Here is a 22,446-nt window from a genome sequence, read left to right as displayed (position 1 = left end):
ATATATATATATATATATATATGAAAGTTTAAGGTGCCATTAAAAAAATTGTATTATTCAAATCATACATATGTGAGTTTATATATATATATATATATATATATATATTATCAAAGTAGTTACTTGTTTCAAATAAAAACATGTGCTAATGTCATAGAAGTAAGTAAAATTTTGTATAAGTTTTAGGAACAAATTTAGAAATAGTGCATATCAATTAAAATATTTCATATGTTATTAACTTGTGCAATAAAATATTATAAATATATTGATAAAATTGATAAAATTAATTTATCATATCTAAATTTAAAATAACCTAAAATATTATAAACATAAATATCTCAATGCTAAAATATTTATTAATCTTGTAAAAAAATATAATGATTAAAAATAATTTAAACTAGTATTGATATAGATTAAAATAATAAAAATAATATATAATTTAAAAATAGTGCAGTTAATACAATTTTTTCATATGCAAAAAGGAAGTTATAATAATTTGAAGCAATCAAATATCAAAAATGATTTGCACAAATTATTAAAAATTGAAACTTATTATATTGTTAGTCTTTTTTCTCTTTCTTTCTAAGTACATTTAAAGTTTGATTGATTAAACAAATTTGTTCCTTAATTTTTATGATATTAACCTTCAAAATTATTATTCTAATAATTTGCTAGATTACATTATAAATGAAGTCCTAGAAGGTATTTATGAAATTAATCTACTTTTACCTAATTCTGCCTACCTAGGTAACAATTATAGTAGGTATATATCCATGACATTTTGTAGAATGACAATCTAATTTTGCTTATATATAGATATAGATATAGATATACATATACATATTGCAAGATTTTAGTTGTTCCAATACATTGTAATAATAGCAAGATAGCAAGAAGGACTATTACATGATTATTAGGCCTTATAAACCCTTAAAATTTAAAATAAAATCAAGATATTATAATAAGTATATTTTTCAAAAAAAGAATCCTTTAAGTTTATAAATGGCATGAAATGGTGAATTAACATATATATATATATATATATATATATTGAAGATGACACTAGTAATTTAATTCAATATAATTTTTTTATTTTCTTATGAATGTATAATATACACAATATAAAACAAAATAAAATTTTAATTTTTCATTAATTAATCAAAAATATAATTTATAAAATTATCCCAGCTTGCATCTACAATTGTACATGGGGGCAATAATTGCTCAAACTTAAATATGTTTACGGCCTTGGGCCACATCCTTGTGAATTTCTGCTATTTTAATATTTAACATCATAAACATAAATAATTAAAATCATTAAAAAAAATCTTGAAAAACAGCGGTAATGATAGAGAAATGAAATAAATAGAGTACAATTTTTAAATATTGTTGGAAAGAAGAAAAAATGTCAAACAATCTAAATATTTTTATAATTTCTTAATTTATTTTTAACACTATGAATTTAAAATTAAATTATTCACGAAAATAAACATTCAAAAAGTATAATATTTACAAAGAAGTGGAAATTTTGGACTTTTTTGTTAATAAATTTTACACATTAGAAATTGTTGCTTGTAAACGTTGTAAATTTCAATTTAGAATAATTAACACTAATATTGAATGTATATGTTTATTGGTGTATATATATATATATATATATATATTTAGAGAGAGAGAGAGAGAGAGAGAAAGAATGTCATAACAATAGTGTAATTAAATGTAAATGTAAATATGGTAATAGTTAAGCAATAAAAAGCTTATACACATATAGATAATTTTTCTAGGTGTTGTTGTTATAGACTCTTAACTCTATGTAGAATCTTAGACATAGTCTTGACTAAATCAATAGTCCAAACGAAAAACAAATAAATAAATAGAATGTATTTTTATATATTGGATTATAGTAAATAAAAGTAAATAAACAATAAAATTATCAATTTGGAAGTGTATAGGTATGCACATGTTTAATGATACATAAAGAGTCTAAGCTTTTATTATAGCTTTGTAATGATATGTATATATTTATATAACTTCATAAGATATATATTTGTATCTTTTCTTACTAAGCTTCATATATTCAACAAAAAAAAATATACATGTAGTAGAATAAAAACATGCATAAAATTTACGAATTATTTTTTGAATATTTTAATTTTAGCTTGTATTGGATGGTTTTAAGTATGTTTTAATTTTTTAATTTAATTTGAGGTAAAATCTAGCATTTAGAAAACAAGAAGGGAAATCATTGGACACAATTAAATCTGAAATAACTTCTAAAATAAACAAATCAGAATGAAAGTTACTCACTATTCCTTAGATGTAGATTGCAGATGATGTGATTAAAAAGAAAATATTTTGTATAAGGCATGGAGTTTAATTATTTGGATTTTGTAATACTTTTTGATGTTTTAATATTTTACAAAGATAATTTTTTTTGTTCAAATAGAAAAATATGAGGTATAAAAATCAATAAGATGAAATTTAAAATTTAAAATTTTATATTGTTATTTAATTTTATAATTATTTTTTATGCAAGTAATATTATATATATATATATATATATATATATAGGGGGTTGTTAAAGCCACACTTCCTTTGCCACCTCATGATTCATTCTATATCCATTCCCAACTCCTATTCCGACCTTCACCCCATCTCTACCTCCATAAAGTTTTTTGAACAAATAAAATAATGATTAAGTCGTACAATATACCAAAAAGATTATTAACAATTATATGCTTTTAATCAGATTATTATTTTTTTCTAATCTAAATATTAAAATTTTATATACAATATTAACTCATAAAATAAATACAAATGATCTAATATTTTGTTTTTTTTTTGTTTTTAAATACAATTGCATGATTTTTTTCAAAGAGTGGCTACATTAAAATTGAGAAAAATTGTAAAAATAAATTAGAATATTAAATAAGTTACAATTAATTTTTCAAAGTTTGATTTAGAAGTTTTATTTTGAAATGTATAGCAAATAAGTTTTCCATTAAAAATAACTACATACTTCATTTTCTCTTGGTAAAATTAATATGATTATCATCATTGCTTACTCTATATCTTTCAATTTTTTTCATCACAACTACTATTAATGCACAATAATCTTTTTGGTCTATTACTTAACTCATTCATCATTTTATTTGTTTAAATAACTTTATAGTGGTCAGGACAAGCTGGGGACAGGATGGGGTTGGGTTGGAAATGGGATCAGTGACAAAAGACAAGTACAAAATGAATCATGAGGTGGCAAGAGAGGGTGCAGCTTTATTGGGATGTGACTTTAACAACTCCCTACCTATATATATATATATATATATATATACCAATTTAAATTATATATGTAATTTATTCTAGATTTTATATTTCATGAAATGAAATTTTGTAGTGGATCTCTGTCAAAAAGTTCATTATTATTCATTGAAGTGAAAAAACAATTGGTAAAGAGCTTCTGTATGAAGCTTTCTGAAATGGCTGAAGTAGAAAGTTACTGAAAACCATGACTGCAAGCTTTATATGAACATGAGAACAAAGGCATTGTCAATGTAAAAAATTGTGTGAGCAAGTGAAGGAGTTGATAGATGCACTTAACAACTTTTACTTTTTTTTGGAATCAAAAACCCAAACATGTACTTTAAACTATATTTTAACAACACAGAGAATTTATAAAACATCTTTACTTTAAAATTATCATGATTAAGTAATTCATTTAGATATAATGATTGGAGTACAATCTATTGTACTTGCTAATTTACAATTCCACATCAATATTTATAGCTAAAATATGGTTTGGTTCTTTTATCTCGTACTGTTAAGAAAAAATAGAAAAAACACGAAAAAATATAAAATTTGTTTTTGCAGTGATTTTTTTTTTTTAAAAATGCAACATTTGAATCATTACTATAATAAATTATTTGTATTTTTTTTGTATCACAAGTAGTTTTCACAAAAGATTGGTCACCACATCATGTGCAATTACCTATGTATGTAAAGTTATATATATATATGTATATATATAGATATATAGATATAAGTTTTATAGATATATATTTGTTCACATGAATTTTACACATTGAGAGTATCTAACATTTTGATTTGTATATTTACACATCATACATTCAAATCACCATGTTCATTCTTCTGTGACCAAAATCGGCCATTCATGCTTTAATTATTTATAATAAAATGTTAGCCAATACATGGGTGTGATTCTTTAATCTCAATGAACACTTAAAATATTTATCTTTGATATACATTATCATGTTAACAAAAGAAAAAACTGCAAGTTTCTTTGAACATGATTGTCAAATTAAGGACTGACATTGAGCTATATTATATTAAAATATATCCCATTACAGCAAACATGATACCATTAGGCACACAACATGCAAAATCTCAAATCAAATGGTATTCTTGTGTTTGAAAGTTAATACTGATGTGTGTATGCACATATAAAGGAAATATAACCAACAAGTACAAATTCAAAACCAGGAATGTTATTTATTTTGAATAATTTAAATGTTACAAATAAAAATCATCGCAATTTATAAAAAATATATATTATAACTACTATTTTTAAAACTATCCATGTTTATTCATGTTTCACCTTTTAATTTCTAACTGTCTTTAAAACAGAACAAGAGTATTGCTTACAACAGCTAATTATTTTGGGCGCCGTATTTTTTGGCGGAACAGAACAAATAATTTATTTATTTATTTATATTTATTTTTTCCTTCATGAATATTCAAAAACATTACTGTCATTGCATGATTTGCAAGACAATTTTATTTTATTTTATTGTATATCCAAGAATAACGGAAATTCAAATATTCCCACATACATATTGGAAACTAGAATGGAAATTACATATATTTATATTATTTTAATATAAACAAAAAAGAATATAAAACTCATAAACATAAATAATTTAAAGTATTATTTCAGAAGCTGATGACTCATGACAAGCTGGCATTCGTTCGAGGGATCAGGGAATCTACGAAATGGTCTGATCCTGGAATGTACACTTTTGAAGATTTTGAATCTGGCGGGAATTTCAAGTTTGGGCGCCAAATAGATTTCTATCTCTTCAGAATTTGAACTTCCCTCCTCTTATTTAATCTTCCACCTCCCCCCAGTTTCAGCATTGTGTCGTTGCGATTTAGCTTTGTAACTTTGTGCGGTAGAGAGCTTCAGTCGACATATAGGAGTTTGCCTTTGGTTAGTAGAGGTTTCTTGCCACCATGTCTGGTCGCGGCAAGGGTGGGAAGGGACTGGGCAAGGGCGGCGCCAAGCGCCATCGTAAGGTATTGCGCGATAACATTCAGGGGATCACTAAGCCTGCCATCAGGCGCTTAGCAAGAAGAGGAGGCGTGAAGCGCATCAGTGGTCTGATCTATGAAGAGACTCGGGGCGTGCTTAAGATCTTTCTTGAGAACGTGATTAGAGATGCTGTAACATATACCGAGCATGCTCGGCGCAAGACCGTGACGGCTATGGATGTGGTTTATGCCCTGAAGCGTCAGGGCAGAACTCTCTATGGTTTTGGAGGCTAGGTCGACGTGCCAGACCTTCGCATCGCACGTAAAAATGGTGTTATTGAACACCACCTTCTGACGAACCTTATCAAGTCTTATCAGTTTTAGCTTTCTACTTTCATTGGATGTTTGTTTACTTATTTGTTTGTTTGTTTGTTTTTTCTTTCTAATTTTAGCGAGTGTTGTGTTTCGTGATGCTTGGGATGTTTGTAACAGCGTTAACCGATTTGACAGTGGCGTCTTTTATTTCCAAGCGTTAAGTCCCAAGCCTATAATTTCATTTTTGCGGTTTTGAACCGTGTCCGCTTACAAAGCGTCTAGAAGTTGTAGGTTCGTATTATATGAATTCCTGGCTTACAGAAGCCTTGTGGTTAATTTAGTGCTAATTTTTTTGAATAAAAAAGGTAATGGGCTTGAATAAAAAGTACACCATTTCACCTTTCGGAAGGTCCAGGACGATGACATGTACCAAGCTGATTTTGGACCGTCGAATGACGTCAAATGAGGTGAGGTAGCTAGTCATCAATCTGCATACTGCTGAAAATAAGGGAACGACCCTGACTCCGACTCGCCTCTATCTTCCACGGCAGAATATGATTCAGAACCCTATTTACAGCCATCAAAATCCAGCCTCTGTTGAATCGTCGATTTAGTGCTCGTCGGTGGCATCCTCGTGCGCTACCTAATACAGCTTTCGAAGTGAGGCCAAGAGCTACCACTGTTCCAGAAAATAAGTCGCAGCTGCGTAGCGCAATTGCTAGCCGAAGTATGCCGGAGAACGTGAGTTACCGAGCTGAAATGTTATCTCTCTAGGTTGCTAATTTTTTGGGAAGATTTTTATGTTTCCGAGATAGAGAATTATGGTAATGCTACGGTTTACACAAGGAAAATCGTAGAGATAGGAAGCAGTACGTCAAAGTCCTTTTTCGCAGAGAGCACAGACTCATCTTGCGCACGCATGACGAAGAGACGGCTTCGCTTGAATCATAACAGGGTGATGTTGCCATCACAAGTCATAGTAACCCTGGCGGACACTTCTTGGGGACAGTTTTGAAAATCCTTCTCATGTTTCACAGTTGGTGAGAGTTGAAGCGTTCTGGTGTGGACACGTCACTACTATCCAGCATTTTCCTATTTTTCTTTACAGTCATTACTAGGTCTGAAAATGACAGTCGATGCATTCCTGTCCTTTTTCTTTACAGTCATTAATACGTACGAAAATGCATTGAAGATGTTAAAATAAAATGTTCTAGATAATCATGCTATTATAAAATAAATTTTTCACTAAATATTAGAGGTGGATTAATCACAATCTAATTGAATTCACATTCATTGATACCAATTAACACCAAAGTTCCAGAAAATAGCGTATAAGTTGATGAAAAGGTCAATAGGATCAAATTAGGTAGTTGAAGAACAAAAACGTATTGCAATAACCAAAGTTAATATTATAGTCAAGTGCCGAACAATTATACATTGCTTGAGACTGGGCTACAAAAGGAACTTAGCTAACTCTGACCTCAGCACTTAAAAAGCCTACTTATTGTTCAGTTAGATAGTCTCTCTTGACATTCATCTAAATTCCGGAATACGAGAAGTGCCAATGTGACTAGTACGAAAATAATGCGGCCGACTGATAACTCATATCATCTTTTGGTTCTGAAGCAAATCTACAAATCTAAAGCTCGCCTGAATCAGCAATAACACATGCTTGCCTTGGCTTGTCATTATGATCTGTGTCTTGGTTCTCAATCGTCCTCACGACATCCAAACCTTCTATGACTTGACCGAACACTACATGCTTGTTGTTCAACCATGGAGTCTGCAGTATAAGAGTCGTATTTTAGATCCCAGTGATTAAATGTTATATTATAAAATGATAATAGTAAAAATAAATAAATAAATGAAAAAGAGTATATATACAAAACAAATAACCTGATTCACCTAAGCAGGTAACAAGCCATAATAAACCAAGAATTCTTACCTCAACAGTGCAAATGAAAAACTGGCTTCCGTTAGTGTGAGGACCAGCATTCGCCATGCTCAAGATTCCGGGGCCAGTATGTCTCACTACATACCCAGACAATAACGCACATAAGCCCATGAAACAAGAACCACTCACTTGCACACTCGTATTAACACATGATTGGTGGGGAACAAAACACCTCTAAAAGTGAATGGTAGTAGAGAAATCGGATTGAATTTATTTTCGATGTGTACAAGGGGCCATATCAAATCAGCTGGCCGAAATGTTAAGGATTCAGAGATGAAATATCCACATGCAAGGTACAGGTTACACTCACACTTGAAGTTTTCATCCCTGAAGGTTCTTCCATAAATGCTCTTGCCTCCAGTACCCTGTACAGGTTTGTATTGACGTAAATCACGTATGCTCTCATGATTCACTAGATGGAAAGACATCTAACTTATTGTATTCTACAATTTTCATACAATTTGAGTTGAAACTTTCAATGCCATCCTAAAGCTAATGGGAAGAATACGAAGACCTGCTTTGTCGAGTTACAATAACTACAGGCTCAATGAACAACATAAACTGATACATGGTAAGATATGCATGTAGACAGCAACCAAAGTAGAAGAGTTGAAGTATGTACATTGCCCCTGTCGAAGTCACCTCCCTGAATCATGAAGTTCTTGATGACACGATGGAAAGCTGAACCTTTGAAACCAAAGCCCTTCTCACCTGTATGAAAAAGACTGAGTTAAGATATGTCTAACACATCTTATACTGTCACTTAGAAAAACGATAAAGGTATTTACCAAAAATCAAATAGCAAGGGTATTCAGACACGCTACCACTATCACCCTCATTATTCCTTCATATAAGTAGTTCAAACCTGTGCAAAGTTGCTGGAAGTTCTTGACTGTTATAGGAACATCCTCTCCGAAAAGGCCCAAGACAACACGCCCAGCAGGTTTATTGCCAATAGTAATATCAAAATAACATTTGGTTGTAACCTTCGCCTGTGTCTTGACTTCTGTGTCTTGACCACTCTGCCAATCATTGTACTCGTTAATTAACGAACGAACAAGCACTTACATATTTTCTATAGATTTTAGATGATTAACCTGGACAAACGAATAATGTTGAAAATCGGGACAACTGGATCAGTATGAGCAAGACACCTGCATGGCTCTGGTAGTAGCCCGCTGAAAATTCGTGGGTTCTGACGCACTACGCAACTGCTGAGAGCCGGCTCCGAACAAGATGGAGGAGAAACCAAGAGCTTGCCTCTGCACGCTCTCAGACACAGGGCTCAAACTCGCCAACTTGTATCTTTGCAATGACGTCTGGGCAATGAGGTTGCGCTGCATCAACCATGCACAATCAAGCAATCGGTAAGTGAGCAAGAACGGTGATCGACTGCTCTAAAACACACTACAAGACTCAAACATTCATTACTCGGTTTACTTCAATTCTTGTGTCCTAACTGAGGGAATAGCGAAACGAGCATAAAATTGAATTAAAAAACCATCCCAATCGAAAAGAAGAAGAGAAAAATGATTGTGCATAACGGGGATGCACACAATGAATAATCACCACAAAATTTGTGGAAATCTTCTAATTTCCTCCAAACCCCTAAACCTTAAATCATTGGCTTTCATCACCGCACCGCGACTCCATCACCTAACTCCTTAAGAAGACTTCTAACACACAAAGCCTACTCATTGCATCCTAAACCCTTAAGAATTTTCCCCGAACTATATCCTCCAAACAAGTAACAAAAAAACTCGGAAAAATGCGGTGAATCAATACACGAAAGAAAAAAAAAAAAAAAAAAAAAAAAAACGAGATTTTCTCACAAGAGTTGCAACAGAGCGCGCCATTGTGCGATCCTTTCACAGCGTCGTGAAATTATCTCTCCAAAATGTGTGTAGATTATAGACTCGACAATGCCTCGTGCAAGCAAGCAAGCAGCAAAATACACTCTAGCAGGGCGGCGAAGAAACACTTTGCCCACATTTGGATGGATGAACCGTCATATCATCCTCACTCTTCCTCGGATTTCATTCGTCTAATCTTTATTAAAAAAAAAACTCGTGTTGATTATGTAAAGTGGCGGTCATTTGTTTTCTTCTCCTCATATGTTATTTATAGTTAGAAAAAATATTTGTGCTGGTAATTTTACTCTAACATGCAGTCAATATAAAATTTACCATTTGTATAAATAATGAAAATTTTGTAAGGAGAGATATTTATTTATTCCAAACAAAATATGTTGCAAAATGAATAAATTATTGTATGTTTATTATTCATAAGAACATCTACAAAGGAGATTACTTTGTTTTTAAATTAATATGTTCGGAAAATAATGATATAAAGTATTAATAGAGTTAATTTTATTTAAAGAAATTTTGATAAAATTATAATTAAGATTAATTATTTATAAAAAAATTAATCCTCTGATAGGAAAAACTCCATTGGAGAGCTGATCTTGTGCGATCATTCAAGATGAGTTTTTCACTGCGTGGATGGACGTGGAGCCAGCAAAATGCACCACAGATAGATGACATCCGTTGGGTCTGTTCGGGCGGTAATACCAATGCGGGTGAGAGCGGAAGAGACACGGTCGTAGGTGTTGAAACACGGGTAAGGGTCCGTTTCTTGAAGGAAAGGTCGCGTTACTCCGGACTCCTGCGCTTGGGTCTCGAATTGCTTCCGCTCCAGCCGCTCTCGAATTTGCTACCTCGACCAAATTTGGGAGGATTGGGTGTTGGCGAGATGAACAAGTTCAATTTGCCGCGGCGAAACATTCAGAAGGAGAGGCGGGCCAAGCGGGCGGAGAAACGGAAACGTAGATCCAGCGCTGCGACGTTGAGGGTGTCCTCCGGGAAGGCCCTCGCGAGCATTTCTGGGAAGAAGGCACGCAAGCTTCAGAAGCGATGGCGGCAGGTAATGGGCTGTTCAATTTCTGTCGATCCATTGCTAAATTATGAATTCTGCTTCGTCATTTTCAAATCTACCTGAGTACAAATATAGGTGCTTCACAGCCTTGTGAGACCCTACTGTGGATATGTGACTCAGAATTAGAATGCAAACCCTTAGCAGATTGAACCTATTATTATTGATCAATTTATTCACCAGGTTGGTTTCGGTCATACCGGTATCAGGGTTCGCACCAGTGGAATAGATCATATTATTTTTCGTCACGTCAAAGCGAAGGTTGTTATCTGTGTGACCATTCTATCAGATGACCTGAAATAGGGCTGTTCATTTGGCTGTTTATCACAATTCGACAAATATTTGTGTAATCTGTGAATTATTAGTTTAATGCCTCACGTGTATGATCATGGAGCTAAGGTTGAGGTGTTTCATAAATTGATTCCTGCTATGTTCTGCACTTTTTGTTTGACTATTGCAGGCACAGAAAGAGGCTCTACAGTCTGGTTTGGTCACGATGCATGATATTGAGATGATGGCTATTGATGAAGAAGGTGTGACCTCTATCCGCTGAAACCACGATAGCAGTTTTGTATAATCAAGAGTATTGATGGGGATGGGTTGTTCACTATTCAAACACAAGAATGTACCTACGAACATGTAGTCCACGTGATTTCAATCTTCTCGAGCTTACTGTGCTCTCCTTCTCTGACGAGTGCAATTTCTGATCAGGTGGAGGTAACCAAGGATCATTACAGCCAAAGCTACCTGAATTGCGGAGAGCCTTTCTCATGAAGAAGCGTGCTAAACTGAGGTTGAAGAGCTCTTCGTCTAAAGGTATTCATATTTTCGTATTCCTGACATGGTGTATGTTTGCTTCTCTTCTCAAATTTTTATTGCTACTATTATGTGGATTCCATTCAGAGTAATCTAGATCAGTGTTGTGAGTAACATGGTCTGTGGTGCTGCTGTGGGGAGGAGTAAGCAGGAAAACGAGTCGGCGGTGAAAGTGTTGGGAACCCCACTGCGGTGATAGAAAGCGCAGAAGCAATGATACAATGAAACAGTTGGCCTCTGCCTGATAGCAGGGTTCCTTGCTTTTTTAATCAAGTAAATACTTTATTATTGTCTGAGGATTTGTTCGAAGAATCCTACAGTTGGAAAATGGCCATTGTATCAGTTAGAGAAAAACATACTCCATCTCCTGCAAACATTTGTGCTACTATTACTTAGTGTAGAAGAGGGTATCGTGTTAGATGAGCGCAATTTCAAAAAGACGAAGAGGTGGCCGATCACAACAATTTCCTGGTGCATATGTTATTACTGATTCAGCAAAGTAAATTACAGTACTATCAAATACCAGTTGAATAGAGAAACAGTTTCCAGAAAAATTATCAATGGCATTAAGTTAACCGTGTACAGCAGTTGCTACACAAGCGCAGTGAATTGGGCAAGAATAGTTATGATGCTTCATAATGAAATTCCAGTCTTCGTTGAACCAAGTGTCCTGAACTGCGTGTCCAAAACCTGCAGAACTGCTGAATGATTATTGACATTGATTTCGCCTGGCAAAGAAACTCCTAGAAATCCCCCGCCAAGTCCAAAGAATTATCCTGTACAATGAATCGTGACACGGCCATGTAGTATGCAACTATTACCCTCAAACTACACAACCTATTCAGTCGTTAAAACCTACTCGCATCCAAGAGAAGATGGATACATCCTCGCATCTAATACCATCCTCCCAGATCGTTTTACCTCAACACGCATCCGTTGTGACTGGCAATTCCTCGATCCAAGTCACATCCTTTTAATTTTTCTAAATATAAATGTTGTTCCACATCTATGACTATATATATATATATATGTTCTTCTATTTGATTAAGAATAGGAGGTTGAAAAGATACTACCTCTAGCTGTGCGTTTCCAAGACCTGTTCGCAAATGAAAGTGGCAAATGGAGACCACTGAAGTCGAGAACGTCTCGAGTGTAGTAAACAAGAGCTCCCAAAGACATCAAGGAAGGGTGTCTTTTTTTACAACAGTTTCATGATTGTCATGTGAGATGGCATTCCCATTTGCAATAGGCTTGAAATCAACAGAAGGCTCTTGATTTGGTTGATAGCCATTTGGATTATTGCTTGCCCACTTCCATTGATCTCGACACATCTCGTCAATCCCATTAAGTGCTCTGCAATATTTATTCCAAAAAAAACATTCTCAGAAAGCCAAAAGGAACATATGATACGAGAAATCCAATCCATTAAAGCACCAAAAAAATCCTCGTGCAAAGGAACCTAATCAGATGTAGTACATGCTAATAAATGACCGGTACAAACCAGTATAGTAGTGGTAGTAACTTACTTCCATCCAAGTTCTTTCCTTGCCTTGTCTGTAGCGGTGTAGACTACGCTGCAGTCTCCAGGCCGTCGGCCTGCAATTCGCAGAGGAATTTTCTGTTGCAACAGGTCGGAGATAGGTTAGTGACATCCAGGCACAACCGAAATACATAGAACACCGAACATACAGAAAATCTGCTCTTATGTCAAAAATACTTCACCAACACCAGACCAAGAAAGTCGGCATTTACCAATCCCGCAGCCTTCTCGAATGCGGCTACTATTTCCAGCACAGAGGTCCCTTTCCCTGTTCCAAGGTTGTAAGCAGTGCAACCTGTACATCCACATCTAGTTTTCAGGTGAAGACTAGGACATCACATGCAAGCAGGTATGAATTGAAAAACGAAGAAGATTATCCAAACAATAAGAAAAATAATAAGACTACCTATGTCAGGCGTCGTAAACAGCTTGTGGAGGGCGGCACTGTGACCAGTAGCAAGGTCCTGGACGTGAATGTAATCACGGACCTGAAAAACTCAATAGTGAGTGATTTTTCGAGCATCTTGAGTGATACCACTTCTTAGTACACATACAAAAATTAAACACAAATGATGAAGGAATTAAACGTAAGCGAGAAAAATAAAATTCTAGAGCGCAAAAAACGATACATACCCCAGACCCATCCTTAGTATTGTAATCAGTTCCGAACACAGTCAGCTCTTTCCTTCTGCCCACAGCCACCTGTTGCACAAAGGGCATCAAGTTGTTCGGAAAGCCCTGAGGATCTTCTCCAAGGCGGCCACTGGGGTGAGCTCCCACAGGATTGAAGTATCGTAACACTATGCATCTCCAACCTGAATCTGCAGCGGTAATATCGCGCATCATCTCTTCGACCTGAAGCTTGGTACGACCATATGGATTCAGAACAAATAGACGGGAATCCTCTGTTACCGGGACGCTCTCCGGTTGTCCATATACCGTAGCAGAAGATGAAAACACTAGCTACAAAAGCAAAAACCTTGTATCAGATAAATGGAAAAGGAAAAAAAAAAAAAAAAAAAACGGGAATCACATTCAATACACAAGTGTAAAGTTCACAACACAATTAGAAATGTAAGCTGTTGAAGAGTCATTGACATTCATTGAATGAAGCGCTAAACTGGAAGAACACGGAATGATGGAATCGGTTGTTAAAATACGAGACACGATTAGTTATGAAGAAATTGTATGTAACAATCACTAATCACACCCAACATGACAAAATTAAAGGCATATGACTCACTTCTTTACGATGGTAACACACGCATCCAACACAATGAGATACGGCATCACAAAACATTATTAATTCCGCAACCACAAAAGAACTGACAGCACTTTAGCCACCTCAGACCTTTTTGCAATTACGAGTGTTCATAACATCCAGAAGGTTCAAAGTGCCAAGAATATTGTTGATGTAGTAGGGCAAAGGTTTTGCACAGCTCTCTCCAACTGCCTTCAAACCCGCAAAATGGATTACAGCATCAAATCTGCAAGAATCGGGAAAACCTGGTTATAATTTGGTAGTGATTCATAAGCCAGATTCATAAAACAATTCATGACTAACCATGCATATCCACATGCAAGGAAAACATGAAAATCCACGATGCTAAGTAAAATTATTTTAGCCATGAGCAGTTTCGCAACATACCGGTGCAGGTCAAAAACAGCTTGGATGCCAACCTTGTCGCAAAGATCCACCTGCATAGCCACATATCAGAAAAAAATGTAGTTGATTTAAAATTCAAAAAAAAAAAAAAAAAAAAAAAAAAAATCAAGCAGGAAATTTCACTCCAAGCTGAAAGCCGCTTGATGTTACGACAGTGAGTATTTAAGCATCCCTTGCAACAACTATTCGCACAGGGGTTGAGGCGTATAATTGTGTTCGTTGGCAAAATAGCCTCAATGAAAGATCATTTCAGGCAACAGGCACTCCAACTTCTCATAGGAATGGTAACGTCATTATATAAAGGGGTTCCTGCTTGACAAAGATTGATATAACTCAGAAAACGAAATTCACCCCACTATTGGTTTAGCCGATCGAGTTTCACGGATGCTTCAGGTGCAAGGTACTCAGGTAGATATGGAATTACGGGCAAGCCGTGGCAACTTCTACGTCAAGTCGCTTAAATTATACTTTGAGAGTACGTAATACTAAATCAGCAACCCACAAAAACTTTCGTCTGAAAGGTATTGCTAGTCTGTATGCACATCTTCAAAAATTTATCAGAGAATGCCTGCTAACGTTCACGACTACAGCCAAATTACGGACGGGACACATCTTAATCTGTTTTTCATTGTAAGACTGCATGATCTGAATTGCGAATGCAATTTTCCTTGACAAGTTAGAAAAAAAAAACATACAAAACCTTCTACATTTCACAGTCTACATGTGGCAACTTTATGTTCACCTGCTACTTAAATGAAGAATATTTTCAGATCAATAGTGATGATCGCAGAACACACCTAACGAGGACTTTGAAATTACATCAGTCAAGCTCCAGGAAATAAATAAATAAAATAAAATAAATAAAATGATGTAACAATTAAGGTCGGGATTTTAAAGCTACAGACCTTGTGAAAAACAAGATTTTTCCCTTGCTTGCCAGCCAGATCCACGACCCTTCGGACAGCTTCCTCGCATGAATTGACAAGGTTGTCCAAGATAACAACTTTATAACCATCAAGCAACAGCTGCAGTGATGTATGAGTTCCAATGTATCCTGCCCCGCCCGTCACTAAAATGCATCTCTCCGGATGCAGGATTCCGTTGACTGTCATCGTATGAAACGAAATCCACTCTTCAATCCACAAACAACTATCGATCTCCGCGTACCGACAACTTTCGGACTCGTCCTTTCCTTATCGATTCAGGCGCTCACTCTAACCTAATAGACCTTGATTTCCTGAAGTAACAGGTGAAATGCAACTCGTCATTTCACAACACACGCAGCTTTCGTCGTATTAAGTGCCGATTGAAAGAATGTACGTCCAAAGCGAGGGCGCACAAAGATGAGCTGGCCCAGTCACACACGGCGAAACCGTGTTCAGGAGCGAGACCACTGTGATCATGCTGCTACACTCTCGTGAAGCCTACGGCACGGATCTGGAACATGTGAGCTCACTCACACTGATTCTACTCACGCGCATCAACAATGCTAAGTCGCTGGCACTATTACAAAATCTCAACAAGTCTACACTCTAACACATCAATACGATGAATTCAAACCTACATTTCTCGCAGGTCCTCTCAACCTGCTCCACAATCCAAGACTCGCAGCCCTCTCCAAAACTCCCTAACTCAAAGTCTCACTACTCACGTAGCCGCAAACGAGATACTCTCGCTACCGCATGCAATCATGCCCTCTAAGATCAGAAGCCTCACTCCACCTCCACCTCGAGACCTTAAACAGGGGAGCCAAATCACACGGTCAAAGAGCACACCGCACGCACTGAAAAACCTCCAACCGTGAACCAAATAGAGCTTCGCGACAATCGTCTCGCGTCTAATCTAAAGACACGTGAGAGTGTGCAGCGAAATGCGTGGATCTGAACTAATTTGTTCGCTTCTGAAAACGATGAATCGATCCCTGTCCTCTCCCCTTCGCCCCGCTCTCTGGCTTTGAAGCTCCGCCACGCATGTCCGGGTGGGAGAAGTGTTGAACATAACGTACCCTGCGCCTTCCTATGATCAAGCTGGGTCGGGCATGATCGGGCCGGGCCAGGCTGGGTGTTGCACCACACTCCCCCCCCCCCCCGGCCTGGCCCGATCCCGAGCATTCTAAGCGCTGCGGATTCCGCCTCACCACGCATCTTCAATTATTTCCCTACACTAATTCATGTATGATTACCCATGTCTTATGCTTCAAAACCTAATCATCAGAAATAATCCAGTAGATAAAGCCATATTTTGGGGCCCATAATTGTGCTGCAGATAGCCTTTTCCACCTAAGGCCTAAAGACCACCTAATGTGCAAGGTCAAAATATTCTTGGAATATTATAAAGAAGACTTTCACAAAGTGCACGACAATAAACATATATATATATATATATATATATTATTACTGGACATCTTTTAGTTGATGGTAGATTTTGTTTCATTGCATTCTTTCTCTCCAATGAACTCCCATATTAGTACTTTTTGTTTTGTCATTTGTTATGTATGTATTACTTTACTTACCAACAAAGGAAGATCTCATGCAAGAGACTAACATATAAAGAAATAAACAAAAAAAAAACAAATATATATATATATATATATATATATAAACAATTGAGCCTGCACAATTTTTAAGTATATCAGTGGATATAATACAACATATGTTTATGAAAGCAACTTCATTTAATTGGAATGAGTACACAACTTTGCTAACATTATATTAATTTAGAGATGTCTTCAGAACAACAATTGTAATAAGAATAAAAGAGTAGAAAAATAAACAGCCTCTAAAAAGGAGATGGACTTGATCAACAAGAGATATTTTAGTGTTCACCTTCACATGTGTAATACTAGGTGTTAAGGAACCCTGTCAATAAAATCCCCTCACCATGTATTGTATCTGTTTTCTCACACAACTCAACACATGTGTTTCATGACGACAGCCAAGAAGGAGAATTCCCATTTCTATTCAATTCCAACTCCCAATGCTCGTTCATTTGGAGACCAAAAAACTAAATAAATAAAAAGTGGAGCAAAAAAGTAGAAAATAACAACCCTTGGGCATTAGAGGGCCCCGTTCACACTGACGTACAGCAGCGGACAAAGCAGCGTGACAGAATTATTGTCCAGCCTCTCAAAGGCGGGGGGGAGGTCGATGTCAACGGCCACCCCCCAAGGTCCACCACTCATAAAGTTCCACATCAGCAACATAGATCCTAGTCAATGCTTACGTGGTCAAGTCGTCCACGTGGACCCAATCATAAAATACATTGCTTTTTTCCCTCCTTCCTTTAAAGACTCGATTCCCATTGGCGGCCACGTCAGAAGCATCTCGCTGCCTATGACTTTGCACGCTCACCAGGTTTCCTTTTCTTTTTTAAGAAAATATCTTTTAATAACACAATCATTTTAAAATGATATGGAATATTCGAATATCGTGGTCGTTGGTGACGTCACCATATACGGCGGTTTCCAACCCAGAATCTGGAGGCTCCTCCACACGGTGCCAATTCCATGCTGCCCGGGTCCATTGCTTTTTATAATCTTACCTTATTTGAATGATTTGGAAACCCAATTATTAGAAGTGTGTGTGGGAATGAATGGGGGAATTATCGAACAGTTTGTAACTTGGTAACCAATCTCGCTGCCAATTCTAATTCCATTAGTGTATTGTGAGGCTATACTTTTGTCTAAAACGTTGTTAAAATATCTCTGGAAACTAATGACGGGATGATTTCAATTACTTGTTTGTATGAAGATGGAAATTTTCGCCTCTCTTTTCTTTTCAGTTTTCGATTGTTCCAATTAAAATACCCATTTTTAACCACATAATATGGAATGCTTTAAAGATCATGTCTTCTCTGTGATAGCGCACAAGTTTAAGAGGACCCAATAGCAGTTGTAAAAATGGAAAGTAAACGTACTACTTCAAAAAGAAAAGAAAAAAAAAAATGGAATTAACAATGAAAGGTCGATTCAAGCATTTTACCAATATATTATTGGTATTCATCAAAACATTTACATGTATGCAATGAAAAATATCAAGAAATTGATCTCACATATAACAACACAAGATTCTATTTTACATTGTATTTTAAGGTTTCATCTCAACACGAATCAACACACACGTCTGTATATATATACTTATATATACAAGCCCATACATACATACATATTCATGGTAAATTATTTCTCCTTATTCCATTAAATTTAAGAGAAATAAATTTAAATAATTGGTCAAAAGTACTAGCTTGAGATATATATATATATATATATATATATATCTACATCTGAATTGAGAGGTGGTGCATTCCATAACATGTTTGTGCATAATATATAATATGTATTCATTTTCAGACGTATGTATATAATATAATACAATACACGAATATAATACAATATACATATACAATAATAATAATATTATATAATGTGTATTATGTTTCTGCGTCGTGAAATGGTGGAGTCTGTTAGAGGTTAAACTGGCAGGGCACAGAAGGCCGCATGTTGGGGGTGGCGATGGGTGGTCTGACAAAGTGTGGCAGGCTACGTGTGGAGTGGGTACTTGACATGAGCCCCCACTCATTGGAGCTGTGGAAACGGTTCCCCTAGCGTTCCCAAACGAAAAGCAGCTGAAGAGCAGCTCCAAGAAGGGAAAAAAACAAACTAGCTGTTGGTTCGGAGGGTGCTGACATCTATCTTTACAAAATTAACAACATACTATATATGTACATATTTATTGTTTTCAAGTTTAATTAAATGCTTTGTGTTTCCTAGAATTTGAAATCGTGGACCATGGTTTAGTATTTTTGTTTTAAAAGTAAAAGAGTTACGAGAAATGTGCATACATTGATGTGGATTAACATAATCACGTCATCAGTGATTTTTGAAATTTGGAATGATTGTAAATTAAAATTAGTTTTTTTTAAGAATTTTGATTGCATGTATAGATTATTGTTGCTAGGGTTTTCATGGGAAGTGATCTCAAGCTAAGCCATACGTATAAATTTAGAAGGTTTTCAAATTTATGAGAATCAGGTGCATTAGAAATATAATTTTCAATGCAAATCATCTCATGTATCATATTATTAATACATTAGCAATGATTCATCCAAACTTTTGATAAATTTTCATATATCATTTACATTTGCATGGATAAAAAACCTTATGCAACTCATCATTTTGTAAAGTTTATTTCATTCTATTTATAGGAGTATATAAATTGTCCACAGTTTGCAATTATTTGAAGATCTTCTCTGAAAGAAAAAAGAAAAGAAAAATAATGATAAATTGTGATTTGTAAACAAGTACCATTCAAAAGCAATTCATCAATGCATTCCTTAAACATACATAATTAAATTACAACAGATTTTAAACAGATGTAAACAAATATATAATGTGCTCTTGAGAATCAATCATACAACCACCTATTTAAGTTTTACTTGTATATATATATATTAACATGGAATGAGTAAAAAATATAAATTTATACATAAATAAAATTTTATAAATTTATTATTAAAAATATAATTATTTATCTAATATTATACATATTCTGTTTTTTTTTTTGAATTTTAATAAATACATATCTTCTAATCCCTATTACCTAACTAAATGACTACAATATCAGCCTTGAGATGTTGAAGTGTAAAATAATCTTTAAATTTTCAAATGATTTGAATTCTTTTTGGAATGTTTGTAAGAGTATTGCCACCCATTGGCGCCAATAGGGTTGGCAGATGGATAGATGCTATGGATATATGGTGCATTAGCTATGGTGGTCTTCAAGCTATGGTGGTCTTCAGTCATAAGGCAAAGTGGTTGATAGAAGCCAAGCTCGATACTATGTACCTACTTTATATTAGCTCTCCAAGAATCCCATTTCTAGCCCCCTTCTTTCCATGAAACCTCCCTCACATTGTAAAACAAGAAATTAATAATAATTGGCCAACTATTAGTGACAACAATGGCCAAATCCTAACCAAATGTTAACTAATCTAAAATTGCACAATGAATCCAAATCAATAATTGGAGTGATGTCTAAAATCTAAGATCACATTTAAAATTGCTTCTTTATTTATTAGATAGTTTTTCACTTTGTTTATCATTCAATTTGACATTTGATTTGTCATTAAATTTTTTATCTTATTTATCATCTAATTTTTTACCTTATTTATCATCTAGTTTATCACCTTATTCATGACATCAATTTAATTCAATGTATCATTTTGGCTCATGGAACCTTACTCTTCATCTAGTTTATGTCCTTGTTCATGACCTCAATTTAATTCAATGTATCATTTTGGCTCATGGAACCTTACTCTTGGTGCTTTGTAAAGTTCTTATTATCTTTTCCAATTTCTAGAAATACCAATCACTACTCATCAATAAATAAGACATATATATTTCTAATTATTTGAAAGTCTCCAATAGAATTTAATGTTGGTTTTAGATTATTTACAATAATAGAAGCAATTGAATTATTAAATATTTCAAAGGTTATATAAAATATTCAAACAATTCTACTACTATCAAATTATTCTCAAAGAATGGAATAATTTGATTTTTTTTCTATTTTAATCTTATTTTTATACTTTGATTATTCTACTTAATTTTTTGAGGTTTTAAAAAATCTTTACAATATTGTTTATAATGATTAAAATAATTATATAAGTTAATTATTTTAATTTTTTTATTAGTATCATTTTTATTAATAAAAATTGAAATAATATTAATTATCATGGATATATATATATATATATATATATATATATAGATAAGTAGTATTAGGTAAAAGATAAATATAGGTGTATTTGATAATAACTTGTAGCAATGCTTCTTAGAAGTTTTATAAATGTGAATTTGTCTCTAGATGTGTTTGTAGTTGATTGGTAGGTTAGAAACTTGACCAATAAGTTAGCCATGCATTGTACATGTTGATAGCTTGTAATACAACTTGTAACTTGTAATACATAAGAATACTTCTATTATAAGTTAGACATGTGTCTTGCAAGTTAGACACATATTGGAGGTCCTATATAATGTCAATATGTAGCTCTAAGTTAGATTATATATATATATATATATATATATATATATATATGGAAGTAAGAGTAAAGCCTTCTTCATTCTTATCAATGCCTTTTTAGTCTTTAATCTTGTTTCTACAAACTCTAGTCTTTTTGTCTTTAATAATAGCCATTGTATTTTTAATATAATACTAATTTTGAATAAATATATATTCTTTCTGAGAAACATCAAAGAATATTGAGGTTTTATTTTTTGTGATTCATATCTTTGACAATTTGATAAGAGAACTAACTCATTTTTTTCTTTTGTTCTAAAAATAATTAAATTATCTAACTTCTATTATTGTATTTTGAAGGTCACAATCTATACACCTTTAAACTAATATTTTAGCTTTTTAGCATTGATTTTTTTATTTAAAAAGAATGGACCACTCTTTTTTATATTTTTTATTTATTTATAATGATTCAATGTTGACATGTTTTGGAAAGAATGGTGTATTACAGATGAATTGTAGTGAATAATGATACATGGTTTGTATGGAAAATAAAATAATTTTTTAAAACTATCAAATGAGCCCAAGTTAAAAAGAATCCATCAAGTAATTTTGGAGCTATGACCAATCCAATTTGGAATAATATTAAAATATTTTTTTGAGTGTGGTATTCAATTACATATTAATACTTTGTAGGATCTCTTTTGGCCTTGATAATTACTTTCAATCTCCTAGGCATACTTTTTATTAAATTTTGACATAAAATTTCTTCAATATTATTCCATTTTACACATATTCTTTTTCAAAATTTCCAAAATCCATTTGATTTTATCTTCCAAATGTTGAGCTAATATTTGATGTATTGTCAAAGATATTCAATAGAATTAAGATCAAGAGACTAAGCATGATAATCTATTATTTTAATTCCATGATAATCAAATTA

At 34.1% G+C, this 22,446-nt stretch overlaps 4 protein-coding genes across 7 annotated transcripts; 2 read left to right on the top strand and 2 right to left on the bottom strand.

Moving 5' to 3' along the window:
* The first annotated feature begins 5,155 nt into the window (after positions 1-5,155).
* Positions 5,156-5,665, top strand: LOC112290486 (histone H4). The gene has a single exon (XM_024536765.3). It carries the CDS (start codon positions 5,251-5,253, stop codon positions 5,560-5,562), a length of 312 nt encoding a protein of 103 aa, XP_024392533.1. The 5' UTR covers positions 5,156-5,250; the 3' UTR covers positions 5,563-5,665.
* A 1,304-nt stretch (positions 5,666-6,969) lies between these two features.
* Positions 6,970-9,480, bottom strand: LOC112290485 (uncharacterized). The gene is made up of 7 exons (XM_024536764.3): positions 9,370-9,480; positions 8,692-8,874; positions 8,403-8,559; positions 8,160-8,248; positions 7,848-7,902; positions 7,529-7,614; positions 6,970-7,366 (listed from the first exon to the last, which is right to left on the bottom strand). The coding sequence occupies exons 1-7, from the start codon at positions 9,391-9,393 to the stop codon at positions 7,223-7,225; spliced, it is 738 nt and encodes a 245-aa protein (XP_024392532.1). The 5' UTR covers positions 9,394-9,480; the 3' UTR covers positions 6,970-7,222.
* A 531-nt stretch (positions 9,481-10,011) lies between these two features.
* Positions 10,012-11,883, top strand: LOC112290483 (uncharacterized). Of its 2 annotated transcripts, XM_024536761.2 has the most exons (5): positions 10,012-10,459; positions 10,652-10,729; positions 10,929-11,001; positions 11,180-11,284; positions 11,436-11,883. In XM_024536761.2, exons 1-5 carry the CDS (start codon positions 10,019-10,021, stop codon positions 11,507-11,509), a joined length of 771 nt encoding a protein of 256 aa, XP_024392529.1. In that variant the 5' UTR covers positions 10,012-10,018; the 3' UTR covers positions 11,510-11,883. The 2 variants fall into 2 exon arrangements, with proteins under 2 accessions (XP_024392529.1, XP_024392531.1); XM_024536763.2 differs by lacking the exon at positions 10,652-10,729.
* On the bottom strand, positions 11,827-16,473 carry LOC112290482 (UDP-glucose 4-epimerase GEPI48). Of its 3 annotated transcripts, none has more exons than XR_002972181.3 (9): positions 15,396-16,470; positions 14,473-14,522; positions 14,176-14,311; positions 13,458-13,787; positions 13,231-13,312; positions 13,037-13,119; positions 12,811-12,902; positions 12,358-12,637; positions 11,827-11,982 (listed from the first exon to the last, which is right to left on the bottom strand). XR_002972181.3 is itself a non-coding variant. In XM_024536760.3 (8 exons), the coding sequence occupies exons 1-8, from the start codon at positions 15,600-15,602 to the stop codon at positions 12,463-12,465; spliced, it is 1,155 nt and encodes a 384-aa protein (XP_024392528.1). In that variant the 5' UTR covers positions 15,603-16,473; the 3' UTR covers positions 11,877-12,462. The 3 variants fall into 3 exon arrangements, 1 of the variants encoding a protein (XP_024392528.1); XR_002972180.3 differs by having other exon boundaries at positions 11,877-11,974; positions 15,396-16,471; XM_024536760.3 differs by having other exon boundaries at positions 11,877-12,637; positions 15,396-16,473.
* Between the last annotated feature and the right edge of the window lie 5,973 nt (positions 16,474-22,446).

Source organism: Physcomitrium patens, chromosome 13 (assembly GCF_059467195.1).
Source record: "Physcomitrium patens ecotype Gransden chromosome 13, ASM5946719v1, whole genome shotgun sequence".
Lineage (NCBI taxonomy): Eukaryota > Viridiplantae > Streptophyta > Bryopsida > Funariales > Funariaceae > Physcomitrium > Physcomitrium patens.
The sequence above is the reverse complement of the archived record's forward strand: the minus strand, read 5'-3'. Positions and strand labels throughout refer to the sequence as shown.

Bases quoted from the DNA above. Each gene is read 5' to 3' on its own strand.
- LOC112290486 (XM_024536765.3), top strand. From the start codon at position 5,251: ATGTCTGGTCGCGGCAAGGGTGGGAAGGGACTGGGCAAGGGCGGCGCC.
- LOC112290485 (XM_024536764.3), bottom strand. From the start codon at position 9,393: ATGGCGCGCTCTGTTGCAACTCTT. The intron at 7,903-8,159 runs GTACATACTTCA...AAACCTGTACAG, and splicing joins GTGACTTCGACAGGGGCAAT to GGTACTGGAGGCAAGAGCAT. The intron at 7,367-7,528 runs GTAAGAATTCTT...CTTATACTGCAG, and splicing joins TTTTCATTTGCACTGTTGAG to ACTCCATGGTTGAACAACAA.
- LOC112290483 (XM_024536761.2), top strand. From the start codon at position 10,019: ATGAGTTTTTCACTGCGTGGATGGACGTGGAGCCAGCAAAATGCACCA. The intron at 10,730-10,928 runs GTTGTTATCTGT...TGACTATTGCAG, and splicing joins TTCGTCACGTCAAAGCGAAG to GCACAGAAAGAGGCTCTACA. The intron at 11,285-11,435 runs GTATTCATATTT...AGGAGTAAGCAG, and splicing joins GAAGAGCTCTTCGTCTAAAG to GAAAACGAGTCGGCGGTGAA.
- LOC112290482 (XM_024536760.3), bottom strand. From the start codon at position 15,602: ATGACAGTCAACGGAATCCTGCATCCGGAGAGATGCATTTTAGTGACG. The intron at 14,523-15,395 runs GTCTGTAGCTTT...GTGGCTATGCAG, and splicing joins AAAATCTTGTTTTTCACAAG to GTGGATCTTTGCGACAAGGT. The intron at 12,903-13,036 runs GTAAATGCCGAC...CTGTTGCAACAG, and splicing joins TCGAGAAGGCTGCGGGATTG to AAAATTCCTCTGCGAATTGC.